This window comes from Elgaria multicarinata, chromosome 8 (assembly GCF_023053635.1).
Source record: "Elgaria multicarinata webbii isolate HBS135686 ecotype San Diego chromosome 8, rElgMul1.1.pri, whole genome shotgun sequence".
NCBI lineage: Eukaryota > Metazoa > Chordata > Lepidosauria > Squamata > Anguidae > Elgaria > Elgaria multicarinata.
In genome coordinates this window covers 7,098,061-7,118,897 of record NC_086178.1, presented here as the reverse complement: position 1 = coordinate 7,118,897, position 20,837 = coordinate 7,098,061, and the positions used below count along the sequence as shown (strand labels likewise).

The following is a 20,837-nucleotide window of genomic DNA, read 5'->3' as shown; positions in this document are numbered from 1 at the left end:
CACACACACACACAAATTTAAAGCATCAAACAGAACTTCAGACAAATTTGTTCTGGATTCTGGAAGGATACAGTTACTCACTAACAACATATATTTCTTATAGTGCCTAACATAACAGAAATATGTTAGGTTCAAAACCCAACAAAACCTTCTGGCTGACAGCAGCTCTGGTGTGATTCAACGGGCAAAATATATGTGCTTTGGTTCACATTAGTGCAGCTGAAGAAGGGCAGAAGCCAAAACATTTTGCTTTACAATGTTAATATTTCTAGAGGGTTAGCCATGTCAGTTTGCTGCCGCAAAAACAATGAGTCTTGTGATAAGTTAAAGACAAACCAGTTTATTCTGGCACAAGTTTTCGTGGGCACTCTCCACTTCATCAAATGCGTAACATGAGATCATGCACATTTGATGGACAGTGTCCACAAAAGCTGATGCCAGAGTATGTTGGTTAATCTTTAAGCTGCAACAAGACTGCTGTTTTTAATATTTCTGTTACGTTGGTCATTGCATATAATGTTTATTTTTTACCATATATTTTTTAAAAAGGTTAAGCAGATTTTTTAACAGTTGCAAAACTGCTCCAGGGGCTAAGCTAGTATTGGCGAAGGCACAGGTGTTGGCCAATAGGTGCTGTGCATACCTGCCTTTTCCACAGATCAAACTGAACACTGAAAAATGTACAAAACTCATAATTTCATAATTTCCCTGTGACAGAAATGATAGATAGATAGATAGATAGATAGATAGATAGATAGATAGATAGATCTGGAATGTGACGAGGATGCTTACAGACATCTATCTATAAATATCATTATATGCTATATCTGTCTTCATGCTTCCTCTTCAATGTCCATTGTAACATGACACTCCCCTCTACCTCCATATGTTCTACCATCCATCCTACAATCCAAGAGCCATCATTTGGGAATAGCAGTGTTTATTACATTTTTATTACCATGTAGGGAATAAGACAGAGAAACAGAAATAACTTAAGAGATTGCAGCACTCCAGATAAATACGAGGAGGGGCGTATGTGAGTGTGTGTGTGTGCACGCGCCATCCCCAATCCCATTCCCTAGGTAAGAGGGGTGGATGATGGATTATGTTCAGGAGTCAAGGCCCTGACCCTTGAAATCAGGGAGCAAAGATGCCCAACTCTAGATGTACTGCTTGTTATGTTCACTGTAGTCAAAAGGATCCCCCTCAAAGGGCAAGGGTGGAGGGTGGTTGTAGGACCCCATCAAGAAGATCCATAAGGTGCCGAGGCTCAGAATAGGCGTCACTATGTAGAGGCAAAGGCGGTCCACCGTGCGGGCTATGCTGATCCAGCTGTCTTTCTCCTGCAAGTGGAGGTGCATTAAAATCACAGGCTTGGAACGGGGCAAAAGACCATCAAACATTGCTCCCCCCTTCCACACACCTCCCCCAGGCAAATTGCACTCACATTGACCTTTCCATTCCTTGGTCGAGCCAAGAATCCAGAGCCTGCCACAGAGAGCAAGACCATCAAGGAACGTCCCCCACAGCTGCCCTGCTCACATTGTGGCACATGGGTAAAAAACAGTCCTAATGTTCGGTTTGTGTGGCCAACCAGAGGTGTGGGGAGACCAGAGGCAAAGGAAGACGGGGGCTCAGTTTGGGAACTGAAAACAGTTGTTCTCATAAAAAAAAAAAAGGAATTTAAAAAGACTCAATGAAAAATGGAAAGCAGTAATTAACTCAGGGGCAGAAAAGATGCAGTCCTCCAGATGTTGACGGACTATAACACCCATCAGCCTTAGTAAACATACCAATGCTGGGAGTTGCAGTCCAAGGACACCTGGAGGGACAGACATTCTCTGAATTAATCCTCCCCGCAACGGTGGAACAAGAACTGACTAATAATTCAGGAATGCTGGAGCCGCAGGGAGTGAACAGGAATCAACTCGTGTGGTCCCTTCTTTTTTAAAGGGCAAGAAGGAAGCTCTTAGTTCATTGCTCCAGGATTGCAGAATCAAAGAGATCACTTTTGACGTTGGATGCCCCCGCCCCCCCCCGGGACCACTGTGAAGTTGCATGAGCCGTCACCCCCTGCCTCCCCGGAAGAACATCAGGGCAACGAGAGGGCCAGCCTCCCCCCCCCCCCCCGCCCACATCAGCTAAAGAACAAGTTTGGGGATGATATTATCGCAAGCTGTTGTAAACCGCCTTAACCATCACTTGACCCGAAAGGCGGGGTAGAGACAATGCGTAAAATAATGGCGGTCCTGCACAGAGTGGTTGCTGTTTTTTTAAATCAGTGTAGGCAAACAACATTATTGTTGTTATAACGTATCAGGAGTCTTAGTTGAAAAGCATGGGATAGTGGTTATGGGATAGGAAGAGGAATGTTCCTTGTGCATTTCACAACTGAAATAATACACATGGTTGTCTAAAATGACCAAGGTTAGCCTAATCCAACCTAGGACCCTCCAAATGTGTTGGACTGCAATTCCCATGACCCCCCAACCAGGGTGGAGAAGGCTGACCTAGCTGTACCAGTGTAAAGAGCTAAAGCGGAAGCAACCCTTTGGAAACTGAGCTCAATGGAAGGGTCAACCCAGAGTGTGGTTGCTGTTACAAAGGCAGATTCCATGTTAGGCATAATTAGGAAAGGAATTGAGAATCAAACTGCCAGAACCATACTGCCTTTATACAAATCTATGGTGCAACCACACTTGGAATACTGTCTACAGTTCTGGTCACTGTACTGTAGAGCTGGAAAAAGGCGGCTAAAATGATCAAGGGCCTGGAGCAACTCCCCCATGGAGACGTGATAGAGGTGTACGAAATCATGCCTGGTGTGGAGAATCTGGGCAGGGAGACATTTTTCTCCCTCTCTCACAATACTAGAACCCAGTGGGGTCATCCCATGAAGCTGATACAGAACGGATCAAAGGAAGGACTTCTTCACACAGTGCATAAACTATGGAACTCACTACCACAAGATGTGGTGATGGCCACCCATTTGGAGGGCTTTAAAAGGGGGTTGGATAAATTCCTGGAGGAGAAGGCTATCCACGGCTACCAGCCCTGATGGTTGGGTGCTATCTCCAGTATTTGAGGCACTAAGCCTGTGTGCACCAGTTGCTGGGGAACATGGGTGGGAGGGTGCTGTTGCACCATGTCCTGCTTTGTTGGTCCCTGGCTGATGGCTGGTTGGCCCCTGTGTGAACAGAGTGCTGGACTAGATGGACTCTTGGTCTGATCCAGCAGGGCTCTTCTGATGTTCTTATGTAACTTAGGAAGCAGGAAAGATCTCCAAGCGTCCGACCTGGTCCAAGGAAACAGAGGTTTATCCATGTGCCCTTCCATGCCCACCTCGTTGTAGTCATTCTTGTCTCGCGTGTGCTTGACAATGAAGTTGGCCCCGGCGACCGCCGGCTTGATCTCGTTGTAGAGCTGTTCCTGCGTGCTGTCCATGCCATGGGGGTTTGGCCCTAGAGAGCAGAAGAAGGACAGATGCTCTGAGCAGGATGCGTCCAGGGACAGGAGAGGCTCTCGCAAATGCAGGGTCAAGAAAGCAGGAAAGGAAGCAAAGAAAACCAGGGAAAGCGTTTGGGTCTCAGCTGCAGGATCATGGGGAGTTGAAAGCCACCAACGTACCCCCAGTTGAGCCTCTGAGCCTCTAGGGTGAGGAACAACAGTGAAATCTGCAGGAGCCCTGCCCTCTTTTGTATCTGGGCACTGTAGTATAGCTCCTGCAGCTTTCACTGTTGTGATGAAGAAGGGATTTCACCAGGTTCCCCATATATACAAATGACACCTGCTGAAATTCCTTTTTCTATATAACTGTTAAAGATACAGGAGCCCTGTCCTCCTTTCCACAGGGTCACCCTCATCTCCTGCTCCTTACTTCACCACTCCTGTATGGACCAGAGCAAGAGGCAGGTGAACAAGCAGGCTGCAATGAGGAAGAGGAGGAGCAACTGTGTGTGTGTCTTGTCTTCTCTTGTGAGTTTTCTCTGTCCTCATTTTTTAAAAAATAAAATAAAATGTTTTGTCTGTCAACTCCCAGTCATGAGAGTTGTGGTCAACTGGTTGGCAGCATTTCCTGTTCAGAAGAAATATTTTTAAAATTAACAAATAAGAGGAGTAACCCCATAGACGTCACTAGAGCCTGGAAGTGACCCGCCCCCACTCCAGGGTTCCTCAAAAGCACACGCCCCCTTTCTCCCAGTTTCATCCCCTTTGTCTGCACACCAGTCATTGGGTGGCTTCCTGGCATTCGCTCAGTTTTCCCGCATTCTGAAAGATTGAAACACCGCTCTTAAGGCGAAGATACCGGCAGAAAGAGCTTTAAACTAGGGATGTGCTCCGCTTCTCCTCGGATCGGAGAAGCAGGAGCGGATCGGGGGGCTTCGCCTCCCCTGAAGGTGGAGGTGAAGAGGATCGGGGGAGCTGCGGAGCATTGCGGAGCGGATCGAGGTGAAGGCGGATCCTTCGCCTCGATCCAGAGCTCCGCAAAAAAGGTAAGGGGGGTTCCTCGGGCTCACTTGAAGCAGCCGCGGGTTGCAGGTAAGGGAGAGGAGGGAGGGGGGGTTTACCTGGCCCTGCCGCCACTGCCCATGCGGCGACGGCGGCAGAGCCAGATAAGGGGGCAAGGGGGAGGGGGATCTTACCTGCATCCATCCATGGTCCCGCGGCTGCTTCAACTGAGCCCGAGGACTCAAACAGGAAGACTAGGACGCAACTGCGGCCTGGTCTTCCTGGTTGAGTCCTCGGGCTCACTTGAAGCAGCTGCAGGACCGTGGACGGATGCAGGTAAGGGAGAGGAGGGAGGGGGGTCTTACCTGCATCTGTCCAGGCCCATCCCAGCTTCACTAGAGCCCGCGGCTCAACCAGGAAGTGTAGGCCACGGGGCCTACAGTTCCTGGTTGAGTCGCGGGCTCTAGTGATGCTGGGATGGGCTGGGACGGACACAGGTAAGGGGGAGGAGGGAGGGGGGCCTTACCTGGCGCCATTCCCCGCCACTGCAGAGCTCCGATTCAGAGCCGGAGCTCCTCAGCAGAGCGGAGCGGCCCCTAGGCGGATCGAGGCGGGGCAGATCAGGCACGAAGAGGATTGGGGGGTCCATGCACACCCCTACTTTAAACTAAAACATGCTGGTATTTTTGGCTCCGCCCTTTTGCCTTTGGCCCGCCCACCTCTGCAAGGTGCCCCCCCCCCGAAAGCTTTTCCGGAATGAAATCCGGTCCTCCTGCTGAAAGCGATTCGACACCTTGCACTAGACTGAGAAACGGAGGCTGCAAGGAAGGAATTCCAGGGTGGCAGAGGGCAGCTAATCCTCTTTTGCCCCTTGCAACAACCCTGCGAGGTGGGTTAGGCTGAGGGAAAGTTGTTTGAAGGTGCATCAATGCAGATTGGCCAAATCTCATTACATAGGCTTTAATTGACACAATTAGTTATTTATGAATGATTTTCTAAGCTGCAGTTCCGATTAAAACGACAACAAAAACAACCCAAGGCAGAGTGCGAGGGAGGCATTAAAAATGTACAGTCCACATTTTTGCATCTACCAGCGAAATTTATAATCTATTACCCAAAAAACCAAAACTATTGTAACACTTCCTGTCAACTAGGAGTACATTTGGAAAGTATGTACTGGTGTTAGGCACAAATTCAGTTTGAATTTGAGTCTGTAGCCCCATGCAGGATTGGTGGCATGGGGTGAGATATTGATCACCCGTGTTTGAAAGGTATGGACTTCACCCATTGGTCCTATTCAGAAGACACCTTAAACCATGGCTTTAACCACGGGAGTTAAGCCAGAAAGCCAGGCTGTGTTCAGAAGACATCTTAAACCATGGCTTTAACCATGGTGGTTAAGCCAGAAAGCCAGGCTGTGTTCAGAAGACACCTTAAACCATGGCTTTAACCACAGTGAATAAAGAAAGCCAGACTGTGTTCAGAAGACACCTTAAACCATGGCTTTAACCATGGGAGTTAAGCCAGAAAGCCAGACTGTGTTCAGAAGACACCTTAAACCATGGCTTTAACCACAGTGAAAAAAGAAAGCCAGACTGTGTTCAGAAGACACCTTAAACCATGGCTTTAACCACAGTGAATAAAGAAAGCCAGACTGTGTTCAGAAGACACCTTAAACCATGGCTTTAACCATGGGAGTTAAGCCAGAAAGCCAGACTGTGTTCAGAAGACACCTTAAACCATGGCTTTAACCACGGGAGTTAAGCCAGAAAGCCAGGCTGTGTTCAGAAGACACCGTAAACCATGCCTTTAGCCACGGTGAATAATGCAAAAAGCCTTATTCACCATGGTTAAAGCCATGGTTTAAGGTGTCTTCTGAGCAGGGCCCATAGAGTCCCAGTTCAAATGGGCCCTTGGACAGGTAGAAGATGGGGCTAAACCTGATTCCTGTCCACTCGTCAGAACGAAGCCAATGTTTTGTTTTTCAAGAACCGCAAAGACAGATTGGGAAGTATTTCTCTCTCCTCCTAACTTCCTCCGCCAGGAACTCTTACGGAGAGGTAGCCTGCGATTCTGCATGGAGGCTCAATGTAGCTACCATGGTTAGTGGTCCCCTGGCTGCCCTCTGCCCCTCCATGGATTATGTCTAACCACCACCTCGCCGTGTGGCCGGCAGCAGCCCCCCGTCCCCATCCCAAACATCCTCACTTGCGGGCGTGATCCGGGTGGGCAAGCCGTGCCTCTCTGACTGCTTCTCGAACATCAGCTCGCTGCGGGACTTGACGGTGAAATACTCCTCGGCTTTGACAATGTAACCGACGGAGCTGCGGCGGCGGATCAGGAGCCCGTCCCGAGGCTCCGGCTCGCTCTCGGACGGTTTCGAGATGTGCAAGAGGCGAGGGAGGGTCTCGAGGAAGAACTGGAGGCGGGGAGAAGGAATGGGCAAGGGATGGGTGGAGAAAGACCACAGTTGCTGGGTGGCCAGTGCTATATCAACGTAATAAAGAAATAAACCCCCACTCCAAAATGGCTGGAAATTTGTTTGCCATGCCCCCTGCATTTGGGTGCATCAGACCAGCAGCAGGGAGCAAAAGACAAGGGATACAGTACACCCCTGGCTAGATAGGTTGTTTTCATAGAATCATAGAATCATAGAATAGCAGAGTTGGAAGGGACCTACAAGGCCATCGAGTCCAACCCCCTGCTCAATGCAGGAATCCACCCTAAAGCATCCAGCTGCCTCTTGAAGGTCTCTAGTGTGGGAGAGCCCACAACCTCACCAGGCAACTGATTCCATTGTCGTACTGCTCTAACAGTCAGGAAGTTTTTCCTGATGTCCAGCTGGAATCTGGCTTCCTTTAACTTGAGCCCGTTATTCCGTGTCCTGCACTCTGGGAGGATTGTGAAGAGATCCTGGCCCTCCTCTGTGTGACAACCTTTCAAGTATTTGAAGAGTGCTCTCGTGTATCCCCTCAGCCTTCTCTTCCCCAGGCTAAACATGCCCAGTTCTTTCAGTCTCTCTTCATAGGGCTTTGTTTCCAGACCCCTGATCATCCTGGTTGCCCTCCTCTGAACACGCTCCAGCTTGTCTGCGTCCTTCTTGAATTGTGGAGCCCAGAACTGGACGCAATATTCTAGTTGAGGCCTAACAAGGGCCAAATAGAGAGGAACCAGTACTTCGCGCGATTTGGAAGCTATACTTCTAATAATGCAGCCCAAAATAGCATTTGCCTTTCTTGCAGCCATATTGCACTGTTGGCTCATATTCAGCTTGCGATCTACAACAATTCCAATTTTCTTTTTTTTCTGAGAGCCAAGCGAAGCCATCAGCAGGTTTTTCATTTGATATATATATATATATATATATATATATATATATATATATATCGGGCTTCTTCCCATGAGCAAAACAAGGCACGCTCGTGACTGGCCACTCCCGGAAGTTCACTTTTTTTTTGATGACGTGATGTTGGCAACCTTATGAACGTCTCCCACACCTTCCCCCGGTAACTCCATTTAAAAGCAAACAAACGCGTGCTATCCCGGTTCTGCGGAAATATCTCGGGATTTCCTACCATGTACAGGGTAGTTGCACTACAAAAATCACTCACTAGATGGCGCTGTGACATTCAGGGCTATGGGCAGTGAGAGGAGGGGAAGTTTTCCATTATAGACCATGTGGTCGCCCCTCTCCAGCCATGTAATGCAGCCCCATTACGATTGTGCTAGAGAAGCAGGAAGCAAGGCCCTGGTAAGGCAACACCTTTTCCCCTTAATCTAAAGAAGCCCAAAATCTGTTCCTGGACTGTAACCTAGTGGGGGTGGAGATCAAATCCCTCCAACCGTTGCCAGCTCCAGGTTTTTCAGAGCTCTTGGGTGAGACCCCCTCAGTGAGCTCCCTCAATGACACCCTCACCAGCTGCTCTTGCTGCTTGCCCTCTTATCATTGCCACTGCTTTGCAAGCAGAGAGCCAGGGAGCAAGGCGGCTGCGGCCTCTCCTTCTCCTCCTTCTCCTTCTCCTTCTCCTTCTCCTCCTCCTCCTCCTCCTCCTTCTCCTTCTTCTCCTCCTCCTCTCCTTCTCCTCCTTCTCCTTCTCCTCCTCCTTCTCCTCCTTCTCCTCCTCCTCTCCTTCTCCTCCTTCTCCTTCTCCTCCTCCTCCTCCTCCTCCTTCTCCTCCTTCTCCTCCTCCTCTCCTTCTCCTCCTTCTCCTTCTCCTCCTTCTCCTCCTCCTTCTCCTCCTTCTCCTCCTTCTCCTCCTCCTCTCCTTCTCCTCCTTCTCCTTCTCCTTCTCCTACTCCTCATTCTCCTTCTCCTCCTTCTCCTCCTCCTCTCCTTCTCCTCCTTCTCCTTCTCCTCCTTCTCCTCCTCCTCTCCTTCTCCTTCTCCTCCTTCTCCTCCTCCTCTCCTTCTCCTCCTTCTCCTTCTCCTTCTCCTACTCCTCCTTCTCCTTCTCCTCCTTCTCCTCCTCCTCTCCTTCTCCTCCTTCTCCTTCTCCTCCTTCTCCTCCTCCTCTCCTTCTCCTCCTTCTCCTTCTCCTTCTCCTCCTCCTCCTTCTCCTTCTCCTCCTTCTCCTCCTCCTCTCCTTCTCCTTCTCCTTCTCCTCCTTCTCCTCCTCCTTCTCCTTCTCCTCCTTCTCCTCCTCCTCCTTCTCCTCCTCCTTCTCCTCCTTCTCGCAACCATCTTTGTCTGGGACAGCGCAAGAGGCAGGTGAACAAATAGGTTGCAATGGGGTAGAGCAGCAGCAAGTCCAGTGGGCCCTTGTCAGTGGGGCCTTGCAGCCGTGTGGGTCCTCAGCACGGGCCCAACCATGGCTACCCTGGACGCCAGCTTTGCCTCCCATTAAAAAAAGATCTTCCTGCACATACTTCGTGCTGTTAGTTATAACAGCTAAACTGAGCCTCTGTGTTTTTCTACATGAGGCTTTTAGCCTGCCACTTTACCAAGGCTTCTCTTTCTGGATTTTTTGCGGGATTAACATCGCCTCCTTTACACGTGTTCCCCACCGCCACCACCAGGGGTTTTCTTTCTATATGTTCCATTACACAACCACTAGGTGGTGCTGTGGTATAGCTGTTGTAGTCAGACACCTCTGGGGTGAGCTGGGATGGCGGAGGCTGCTCTACTAGGCTCCTCCAATAGCTCCTTTAGAATTGTGTCTGGTTCTGTCTGAAACCCAGAACAGACTCACAGCCCCACTGACATCGGAGCCACCAACCTCCCTCATCATCGGTGTTAACAAGATGAATTCCTGGACCAGTCTGCACAACCCCTGGCCCCTTGGTTATGTTTGGCAATAATGTTCAATCATCAGAAGTAGGCACAGACCGCGGGGCTTTTGTTTCTGAACTGAATGCATTTTAATAAACGTTCTCTTTGGGTTCCCAGTGTGGGGATTTCTCCACCACTTCCCCTCACGGCTCACCTCTTTGGTCCAGTTGGACAGGATGTGAGTGCTTGGCGTACGGAAGTGGATGTTCAGTTCCATGACACAGGCCACCACAACTGCGGTCACGACGAGCATGACAAAGAGCAGGTACCTATCAAGGTGGACAGGACATTAATAAGGGCAGGCCATCTGCTTATGCATACAAATTGTTACTAGCTGAACTTAAGCAGACCATCTACATGCTGGTACTTTATTGCTCAGTATCATCCTTTTCTGGCTTTTCTACAGGTATCCGGAATAGCCGGGCGCAAGGCCGCCCAGGAGTCCATTGGACTCCCCTCTCCTAGCCACTCCCCCTGCTCACACCCAGCTGCTCCCCACGCCCGCTCACCTGCCCATTGACCCACGGGACTTACCTGAGGCCTCCGCACACGCTGGCGAGCTGCCTGACCTCCTGTCTGGGCTCTCCCCCTCCAGCCACTCCCCCCTCCCTGCTCCCAGCTGTATTTACACACCCTGTTGCTTGGCATCATGAAGTTCTTCTCATAGCTTGGAACCTCCAGCGTACAAAGTTCTTCTCATAGCTCAGAACCTCCAGTGTGCCATAGGTCAAACGTTTGTGCCGCACGTTGCCTTAAGAATTTTATATATAGTAAGATACTCTGCCCCATTGAAGTCCCTTTGGACCCTATTGAAAGCACTTCAACTCCCATTGGACTAACCATTAAAAAATCGGGGTGGGAGGGGGGAAATCCCAAATCGTTTTTAAAAATCATCCGGCAACAATGAGCAGAAATTGAAGTCCCACAAGCAATGGCATGTTTCCAAATGGCTTTATGTAGAAGCAAACCTTAAAAGCATTGTTTGTTTGTTTGCTTGTTTGTTTTAAACCCGGTCAAGACAAAGGTCAGGCAGGAGCGGATCTACACAGAGTTGTCTGGGTGCCCTGAAGGCACTTGCGTGCGCCACCAGGGAGCCCAGAAACTCCTAGTGTAGGTCCTGATCCTGGCCAGAAGAGGCGGCGGCGGCGGCGGCGGCGGCGGCCCCGCATCGCCCCTCGCGGGGATGGGGCAAAAGGTTTCCGGGCTCTCCGGCCCCATCCTTGCCGATGCCGCCCACCTCCACCGTCTTAATTCTGTTCTTCTTTGCCTCCCCCAGCGCCCCCCCCGGCGAAAGAGCCACCCAGGTCGGAGAGCTCGGCGGAAGAAGCCCGCCTTCTTCCGCCGAGCTCTCCAACCCGGGTGGCTCTGTCTCCAGCAGCAGGAGGCCGGCGGAGAGGCAAGGACTCACCAGCGAAGCCGCCGAGCCCTGGAACTTTTCGCCCTGTCCCTGCGAGGGGCGATGCGGGGCCTCCTCCTCCTCCTCCTCCTCCGCCTCTTCTGGACAGGTATCTACAGGTATCTACACTAGGAGTTTCGGGGCACCCTGGAGGCGCACGCAAGCGCCTTCAGGGCGCCCCAACGACTCTGTGTAGATACCTGTAGATACCTGTCCAGAAGAGGCGGAGGAGGAGGAGGAGGAGGAGGCCCCGCATCGCCCCTCGCAGGGACAGGGCGAAAAGTTCCAGGGCTCGGCGGCTTCGCTGGTGAGTCCTTGCCTCTCCGCCGGCCTCCTGCTGCTGGAGACAGAGCCACCCGGGTTGGAGAGCTCGGCGGAAGAAGGCGGGCTTCTTCCGCCGAGCTCTCCGACCTGGGTGGCTCTTTCGCCGGGGGGGGGGCGCTGGGGGAGGCAAAGAAGAACAGAATTAAGACGGTGGAGGTGGGCGGCATCGGCAAGGATGGGTGCCACAACATGGGTGCCGCTTCCTGCATCCCCAACTCAGGTGCCAGAGGCTCATCTAGTTTAATGTTCGACGCTCCGGCAGGCACACCCTCCTAGGTACCAATCTAAGCCTACAAAAGGCAAAAATGGGTAACATTCCCTGGTTTCTGCCACTCCCCAAAGTGCACGCCTCCACCCACGGGGGACTTCTCCGTAGGTCCCCTGTAAAAGCGGGGCCCGTCTCGTGGAGCAGTGGGGTGTGTCCTCTTCAGGGCCACCCGCCTCCAGCACGGCCCCTCCTTCTCTCCCCGTTCTGACCGAGCCGTCCTGCTTCCTTCCCTGTGTCCGGGACCTGTTCAGGCAGAGCAAGACTTACTTGCCAATGAGAGGGATGGCAAAGGAGGTCGCCGGCAGGCGCTGGGAGATCAGCAGCAGGAAGACGGACTGAGCCAGCAGGATGGAGATAGCCAGGGTCACTTTCTCCCCGCCTGGAGAGAAGGCACAAAGGGGAGAAGTATGGCACAACACACCCACACCCACAGCAGCCTGTGCTTGCTTCGCTCCAAGGAGGGTCCAGCTCAGGCAGGGGTGGGAAAAGTCAGGACTGCGGGCCAAATCCGGCCCTCCAGCCTTCCACAGGTGGCCCTGCCCACTTCCCTTGGCCCCGCCTCCTTTTCCCCAACCCCCCCCCCCCACCAGTCATTGGGTGGTTCCCCAACCCTTGTGCATGATTGCCCATTGTAAAGTTTGCAAGGCCTCTCCCAAAGTTGGCTTACTCAGCTTGGACAGTGGAGGCTGGTGGCGCTGATGTCAGTAGGGTGAAGCACCTTTGAGAGCTCGTTTAGAGTTCTGACAGGTTCCGACCGAAACCCGGAGCGGATTTGCCGCCCCACTAATGTCGGAGCCACCAGCCTCCACTGAACATGGCTAATTGATAGTGCTGTCTTTGGTTTTTTTGTCCCCGCCCCTTTTAGAGAGGAGGTGAGCAAAGCCCTGTCTCCACCCACAACAAGGAAAAGGAACTAAATAATTAAAGGGCACTTCAGAGGGCATTCAACAGTAATCCTGCTTCTGAACTCCGAAGGAAGCCAGCTAAGCTTCAAGAAGGAAGCTACTAATTGAAGGCACAGGAGCTTCAAGAAGGAGATCCAGTTGTAGAGGATATTCCACATTACGCACTTGACTACCCATTATATACAGATATAAGAAGAAGTTATTTAGAGCCTCTTTTAAAGAAACTGAAATATAGGGGTGTTAAGGAGATACTGAGATATTTATTACATTCAGCCAACCCATACGTGATACAGAGGTTTGTACTATTTGAAGTGAAAGCTACTAGATGTAGAACAAAGTTTTTGGATACTATTGGTGTGACATGTTATAAAGATTCAGAGATAGGAAGACAATTTGACTGACAGGTTATTAAAGGAGGAGATTCGTCAACTTAACAGTCTTTTAGCATTTAAGAAAGCTATAAAGACTGATCTCTTCCGGCAGGCCTATCCAGTGGAATTTTAGGATGCTATTATTATTATTATTATTATTATTATTATTATTATTATTATTATTATATAGCACCATCAATGTACATGGTGCTGTACAGAGTAAAACAGTAAATAGCAAGACCCTGCCGCATAGGCTTACATTCTAATAAAATCATAATAAAACAATAAGGAGGGGAAGAGAATGCAAACAGGCACAGGGTAGGGTAAACAGGCACTGGGTAGGGTAAAACTAACAGTATAAAGTCAGAACAAAATCAAGTTTTAAAAGCTTTAAGAAAAAGAAAAGTTTTTAGCTGAGCTTTAAAAGCTGCGGTTGCACTTGTAGTTCTCAAATGTTCTGGAAGAGCGTTCCAGGCATAAGGGTCAGCAGAAGAAAATGGACGAAGCCAAGCAAGGGAAGTAGAGACCTTTGGGCAGGTGAGAAACATGGCATCAGAGGAGCGAAGAGCATGAGCAGGGCAATAGTGTGAGATGAGAGAGGAGAGATAGGAAGGAGCTAGACAGTGAAAAGCTTTGTAGGTCAACAGGAGAAGTTTATATTGGATTCTGAAGTGAATTGGAAGCCAATGAAGAGATTTCAGAAGTGGAGTTACATGGTCAGAGCGGCGAGCCAAGAAGATGATCTTAGCAGCAGAGTGGTGAACAGAAACCAACGGACTGATGTGAGAAGAAGGAAGGCCAGTGAGAAGAAGGTTGCAGTAGTCTAACCGAGAAATAACCAATGCATGAACAAGCGTCTTGGCAGAAGAGACAGACAAAAATGAGCGAATCCTGGCAATATTATACAGGAAAAAACAACAGGATTTAGCTACTGCCTCAATATGAGGAATAAAGGAGAGCGAGGAATCAAATATAAAGCCAAGACTACGAGCTTCCTTGACTGGAGTAAGTGTAACATCGTTGACAGTAAGAGAGAATGAGAGATGAGGAGAAGGTTTAGAAGGAAAAACAAGCAATCCAGTCTTTGCCATATTAAGTTTCAAACGACGATGAAGCAACCAAGCTGAGATATCTGAAAGACATGCCGAGATACGATCGTGAACATCAGTAGAAAGATCCGGAGATGAAAGATATAATTGTGTATCATCAGCATACAGATGATATTGGAGGCCATGGGATTGAATAAGATTACCCAAGGGCAACATGTATAAAGAAAACAACAACGGACCAAGCACCGAGCCTTGCAGAAACCCTACTGAAAGTGGAAAAGAAGAAGACGAGCTGCCATTAGGCAACACGCTGAAAGAGCGACCCGCTAGATAGGAGGCAAACCAGTTATAGACAGAGCCACAAAATCCAAGGTCATGAAGGGAATCTAAAAGAAGATCATGATCAACCGTGTCAAAGGCTGCAGTTAGATCAAGGAGAATAAGAACGGAATAATGGCCTTTAGACTTGGCAGTAAGAAGATCATTGGTAATCTTAGTAAGGGCTGTTTCAGTGGAATGCAAAGGACGGAATCCAGATTGAAAAGGATCCAGAGCAGAGTTACTAGTAAGAAAGTCAAGACAGCGAGAGTAGACCACATGCTCCAGGATCTTTGAAACAAAAGGCAACAAAGAGACAGGTCAGTAGTTAGACAGAGATAGCCTATCAAGAGTAGGTTTCTTGAGAATGGGAGAGACTGTAGCATGTTTAAAAGCAGAAGGAAATGAGCCAGAGGACAGAGAAAAATTAATAATATGAAGCAAGGAAGGGAGGATAGCAGGGATAAGATTAATAAAGACGCGAGAAGGAATCGGATCACGAGAACAAGTGGAGGGCTTCGAAGAGCGCAGTATTGTAGACAGTTCATCAGCTGAGACCGAAGGAAATGCAGAGAAATTTGCAGGAGGAACCGACAGATGAGGAACAGGAACTGGAAGAGGAGCAGAGCTGGCCAGATCAGAGCGAATAGTTTGGATTTTAGCATTGAAAAAAGAGGCAAAGTTATTAGCAGACAGAGAGGCGGGGAGAGATGGTGGATTAGGCTTCAGAAGAGAATTGAAGGACGCAAAGAGCCGCTGAGGATGCCTAGCATTTGACTGGATCAACGTTGAGTAATACTGCTGTTTGGCCAATGAAATGGCAGAAGAGAAAGAGGAGAGTACAAATTTGTAATGGACAAAGTCCGCCCAGTCCCTGGTCCTACGCCAAAGGCGTTCAGCTGCCCGGGAACAAGAGCGAAGGTAGCAGAGGAAAGAGGTGAGCCACGGTTGGGGTTGAGAAGGGCGAACTATCCGAGCTGTAGATGGAGCAAGATTATCAAGAGTTGAAGATAAGGAGTAATTAAAGAAGGAGACAGCTGAGTCCAAGGAGACAGCCGAAAAGACAGAAGAAAGAGAGGAGGCTAGAGACTGAGAAAAAGCCTCATAATTGATAGATTGCAAGTCACGACAAGAGCGAGAAGCGGGACGTGAAGGAGGAGGATTATGAGTAATATTGAAAGAAACTAGGTGATGATCTGACAACGGAAAGTGAGCAGTAGAAAAGTCCAAAACAGAGCAATTCCGAATGAGAACAAGATCCAGACAGTGTCCAAGGGAATTTGTGGGGGCATCAGACCAAAGCTTAAGATCATAAGAGGAAGATAATGAGTGAAATCGTAGAGCTGCAGCGTCTTGAGGGTCGTCCACATGAATATTGAAATCACCCAAAATAAGAGTAGGACAGTTATCAGAGAGGAAAAAGGACAGCCACGAATCAAAATCAGAGATAAATTTTGAGGACGAGCCTGGGGGGCGATACAGAACTGCAATCCACAGTCGCAATGGAGCGAAAAGCCTCACCACATGTACCTCAAAGGTACCTTTTAGGATGTTTTTAGGATGTGTACTATGTTTTTAATCAGTATTTTATGTATTTTATATTTACTGTTGTTTCCCGCCTCGATCAAAATGGAGAGGCGGGTAAGAAATAAACTTATTATTATTATTATTATTATTATTATTATTATTATTATTATTTATTTATTTATTTGTTGTTCACCTGCCTTACCATCATTTCAGCTAAGAATTGTTATGTAGTTCATAGTCCTGTTGTTTTAACCTTATGTGTAACTTTTGATATTGTATAACAGTATTGTAAATTTTTAAGTTTCTATGTGTCGCAATGATCTGTGGATTGAGCAATAAACATTTGGAGGAGTCGGGAAAAATTAATTGAAGGTACAGGAGCTTCACGAAGGAAGCTACTAATTGAAGGCACAGGAGCCCAGAAAGCCTCAAATGCTCTTCGACAGTCCATGCTGGACAGGTGTGTGCTGTAAAGGTGTGTGTGTGGGGATAACAACCACAAACCCGGTAAGAAAGGCAGGGAGAAAGGTAGGAGGGAAACACATAGGATACTGGAACACAACAGGTTGGCAATGACATTGTCCGCGCCTCCATAAAAAAAAAAAGTAGTTAGACAGGAAAAGGAAGGAAAGGAACCTCTTGTGCAAGCGCTGAGTCATTACTGACTCTTGGAGGGACGCCAGCTTTCGCTGATGTTTTCTTGGCAGGCCTTATAGCGGGGTGGTTTGCCGTTGCCTTCCCTGGCCATTATTACCTTTCCCCCAGCTCACTGGGTACTCATTTTACCAACCTTGGAAGGTTGGAAGGCTGAGTCGACCCGAGCCGGCTGCCTGAAACCAGCCTCCACTGAGATCGAACTCAAGCCGTGGGGAGAGTTTCAGCTGCAGAAACTGCTACTTTACCACTCTGCGCCACACGAGGCTAGTTAGACCACAGGTTGGCAATTCCAGTCCAAAATGCAACCACAACATGAGAAGGCGGCAACTTCATATAGGGGTTCAGGAGGGATAGAATCTGGGCCATGAGCTTCGCTGGGTGGCAGAAAGATTAGAGAGGCTTCCCCCCCCCCCCCCCGCACACATCACCCGAAGGGAGAGCAGGCAAAGGGCTTTGCTCACTGTCAGCTGGCAGGTAGAAAACCAGGATGGTCATGAAGGCAATCAGGATGCAGGGGGTGACGATGTTGATGATGTAGAAGAGTGGCTTGCGCTTGATGATGAGGTAGAAGGTGATGTCCTGGTGCTTGTTGCTGTGCCGAGGGACGCTGGGGTCGGTGTTCTTGCGGGCTGGCCTGTGGATGATCTCCCATTCCCCATTCTCTGGGGGGGGGAGGGGGGAAGAGAGAGAGAGAGAGAGAATTGACAGCCAGTTCAGAGAGGCTGCCTCCATAGCTCCAAGGCAGGAGAGGCAACGTGGTGCCCTTGGGCCCCAGCGCGCCCCAGGATCACTTATTTAACGCCCATCATTACACACTTCCCCTCCCATTTTTTTTTCAAAACCAATTTTTGATTGGGAGTGTCAGTGGGGGCGGGTGGCTCCGATGTCAGTGGGGCGGTGAATTATTATTATTATTATTATTTATTTATTTATATAGCACCATTAATGTACATGGTGCTGTACAGAGTAAAACAGTAAATAGCAAGACCCTGCCGCATAGGCTTACATTCTAATAAAATCATAATAGAGCAATAAGGAGGGGAAGAGAATGCACCAAACAGGCAGTATAAAAGTCAGAACAAAATCAAGTTTTAAAAGCTTTAGGAAAAAGAAAAGTTTTTAGCTGAGTTTTAAAAGCTGCGATTGAACTTGTAGTTCTCAAATGTTCTGGAAGAGCTGAAACCGCTCCGGGTTTCAGCCAGAACTCTAAAGGAGCTCTCCGAGATGCCAAGCTCTACTAGTATCAACCACTACACTAGGGTGACCAGATACAAAAGAGGGCAGGGCTCCTGCAGCTTTAACAGTTGTATTGAAAAGGGAATTTCACCAGGTGCTGCCTGCAAACAAATGACACGTGCTGGAATCCCCTTTTCCAGGCAACTCTTAAAAGTACAGGAACCCTGCCCTCCTTTCTGTAGGGTCACCCTACCGGAGTGCTCGCAGCTGTCACCATTGCTGCCTTCCCCTTAGGGCTGGCATCAAGGTAGGCGTGGAGGGGCACGTTCCGAGGGCCCACATCCCAGCTGGGGTCCACTGACATGCATAGGCATGCGCAGGACATTTCATTAGAGTGTGCACCTAGGGATTCTTTCGTTAGGAAAAACAATTAAAGGCAAACATTTATTGGATACAAAATCATAAAGGATATTAATTTTATTCATTTATTTATTAAACACTGTACACACTGATGTGCTACTCCGCATTCAGCTTGCCTGACTGCCGGAGGGCCGTTGCAGGTGAGGGAGAAACGAGGAGAGATTCCTCACGCCCCAGCATTTATTTATTTTATTTATTTATTTTATTACATTTATATCCCGCCCCACAGCCGAAGCTCTCTGGGCGGTTTACAACAATTAAAAACAGTAAACATTAAAAGTATACAAAATTTAAAAAACATGAAAACAGTATAAAAACAGTATCCATTTAAAAACAACAATTCTGGGGTCCATTAAAAACAAACTTAACGTTGTTAAATGCTGTTAAAATGCCTGGGAGAAGAGAAAAGTCTTGACCTGGCGCCGAAAAGATAACAATGTTGGTGCCAGGCGAGCCTCATCGGGGAGATCATTCCACAGTCGGGGGGCCACCACCGAGAAGACCCTCTCCCTTGTTGCCATCCTCCGAGCTTCCCTCGGAGTAGGCACTCGGAGGAGGACCTTAGATGTTGAGCGCAGTGTACGGGTAGGTTCATGTCGGGCGTTCCGTCATGAATTGCGGTCCCAAGCCATGTAGGGCTGTATAGGTTAAAACCAGCACCTTGAATTGGGCTCGGAAACGTATAGGCAGCCAATGCAAGCGGGCCAGAATCGGTGTTATATGCTCAAACCTCCCTGTTCCAGCTATCAATCTGGCTGCCACATTTTGCACAAGCTGCAGCTTCCGGACCGTCTTCAAAGGGTGCCCCATGTAGAGGGCAGTTTGGAAGTTACCAAATTGGTGGGGCTTTATGACACTGGCCAGAGGAGGGGCTTACAAGGTGATATTAGCCTTCAGGGTCCCTCCTCTTGGCCTCTTTGAAGTGTGGCTCCCAGCAGAATGACTCCTTTTCACTCCTGCTGCCCAGGAGAGTGGCAGCGGAGTAGCCGGAGGGCAGCCAGAAGTCCGTTCCCACTGCATCTGGATCCGCCTCTGCATCCCTACTCAATAGCTCCCTCAATTCGGCGCTCATTGCTTGAGACATCAGGATGTGCCTGGGCACCCCCGGCACCCCCCATGTGCACACCTATGCTGACACGAGCCCCGTGGACTTGCTCCTCCTCTTCCCCGTTGCAACCTGCTTATTCACCTGCCCCTCACTCTGGCCCAGACGCTGGTAGTGCGGAGAGGGAGGAGCAGTAGATGCCTCCGCCTACTTGTTCAGGGTCACGTGAAGGGTAGGTGTGGTGGGGCCCATTGACAAAAGCCTCCTGGACCTGCTGCTCCTCTTCAACATTCCAACCTGCTTGTTCACCCGTGGTGAGAAGGAGAAGGTGTAGATGCCCCCCGGCCTCTTGGCTCCCTGCCTGTTGGGAAGCCAGGGTAGCTGTGATGATGATGATGATGATGAGGAGGAGGAGGAGGAGGAGGAGGAGGAGGAGCAAGAACAGCTGGTGACCGTAGCGGTGGGAAGGTAGACTCATTGAGGGAGGGGATCCATTAAAGGTGTCACCAAGTGCCCTCAAAATCCTGGAGGTGGCAAATGTTGGATTGGTTGGGGCTGGAAGAGGCGGCAGCAGCAGTGGAGACAGTGTGAAATCTTCAACCTATTGTCATGTCTAACCCTACTGCCCCTGTTTTAGGAGAAGGTTTTTCAGGTAATCAGTCAGAATAAGATTCAGACCTAGAAGAGGAGGCACCAGACACCAGCCAGCCTGTACCAGTGGGGGAGGAAGCTCTCACGGGCGATTCCCCAGCTGGGAGTCAGTCCTCTCCCAAGCTTATCTCCTCAAGGCCAAATCCTACACACTCAGTGGGAAGTGAGTTTTCTGCTGGTGGAGAGCGCCCTGACAAGCTAGCTAATGCTAGGGTCCACCGGAAGCTAAAATGCACGTAGTGGAAGGAAGGTGTGAGAAAGTCGGTCCATAGAATCATAAAATAGCAGAGTTGGAAGGGGCCTATAAGGCCATCAAGTCCAACCCCCTGCCCAATGCAGGAATCCACCCTAAAGCATCCCTGACAGGTGGTTGTCCAGCTGCCTCTTGAAGGCCTCTAGTGTGGGAGAGCCCACAACCCCCCTAGGTAACTGGTTCCATTGTCGTACTGCTCTAACAGTCAGGAAGTTTTTCCTGATGTCTAGCCGGAATCTGGCTTCCTTTAACTTGAGCCCGTTATTCTGTGTCCTGCACTCTGGGAGGATCGAGAAGCGATCCTGGCCCTCCTCTGTGTGACAACCTTTTAAGTGTTTGAAGAGTGCTCTCATGTCTCCCCTCCATCTTCTCTTCTCCAGGCTAAACAGGCCCAGTTCTTTCAGTCTCTCTTCATAGGGCTTTGTTTCCAGACCCCTGATCATCCTGGTTGCCCTCCTCTGAACACGCTCTAGCTTGTCTGCGTCCTTCTTGAATTGTGGAGCCCAGAACTGGACGCAATACTCTAGATGAGGCCTAACCAGGGCCGAATAGAGAGGAACCAGGACCTCACGTGATTTGGAAGCTATACTTCTATTCATGCAGCCCCAAATAGGATTGCGCCAGAACCTGCCTCCACACCAGGCTCTCTGCAGTTACGGGCGTTTGGGAAGGGGCTTCATTTTCTCCCTGGTTGGACAATTGTCTTGCTTAGTTTGCATAGTTTTGCCTTGGGGGACGTTTCCAAGAGATTAGATTCTC

The 20,837-nt window shown here is 49.5% G+C and overlaps 1 protein-coding gene across 1 annotated transcript in view; it reads right to left on the bottom strand.

Annotated features, from left to right (window-relative positions):
• Positions 1-1,033: 1,033 nt before the first annotated feature.
• CHRND (cholinergic receptor nicotinic delta subunit) overlaps positions 1,034-20,837 on the bottom strand; it is a 32,999-nt gene continuing 13,195 nt past the window's right edge. The window contains exons 7-12 of the mRNA XM_063131422.1: positions 16,995-17,195; positions 11,974-12,085; positions 9,873-9,987; positions 6,658-6,868; positions 3,343-3,461; positions 1,034-1,343 (exon numbers count right to left, since the gene is read on the bottom strand). Coding sequence (XP_062987492.1) covers positions 1,161-1,343; positions 3,343-3,461; positions 6,658-6,868; positions 9,873-9,987; positions 11,974-12,085; positions 16,995-17,195 — 941 coding nt within the window. The 3' untranslated portion in view covers positions 1,034-1,160. The remainder of the gene's footprint in view (positions 1,344-3,342; positions 3,462-6,657; positions 6,869-9,872; positions 9,988-11,973; positions 12,086-16,994; positions 17,196-20,837) is intronic.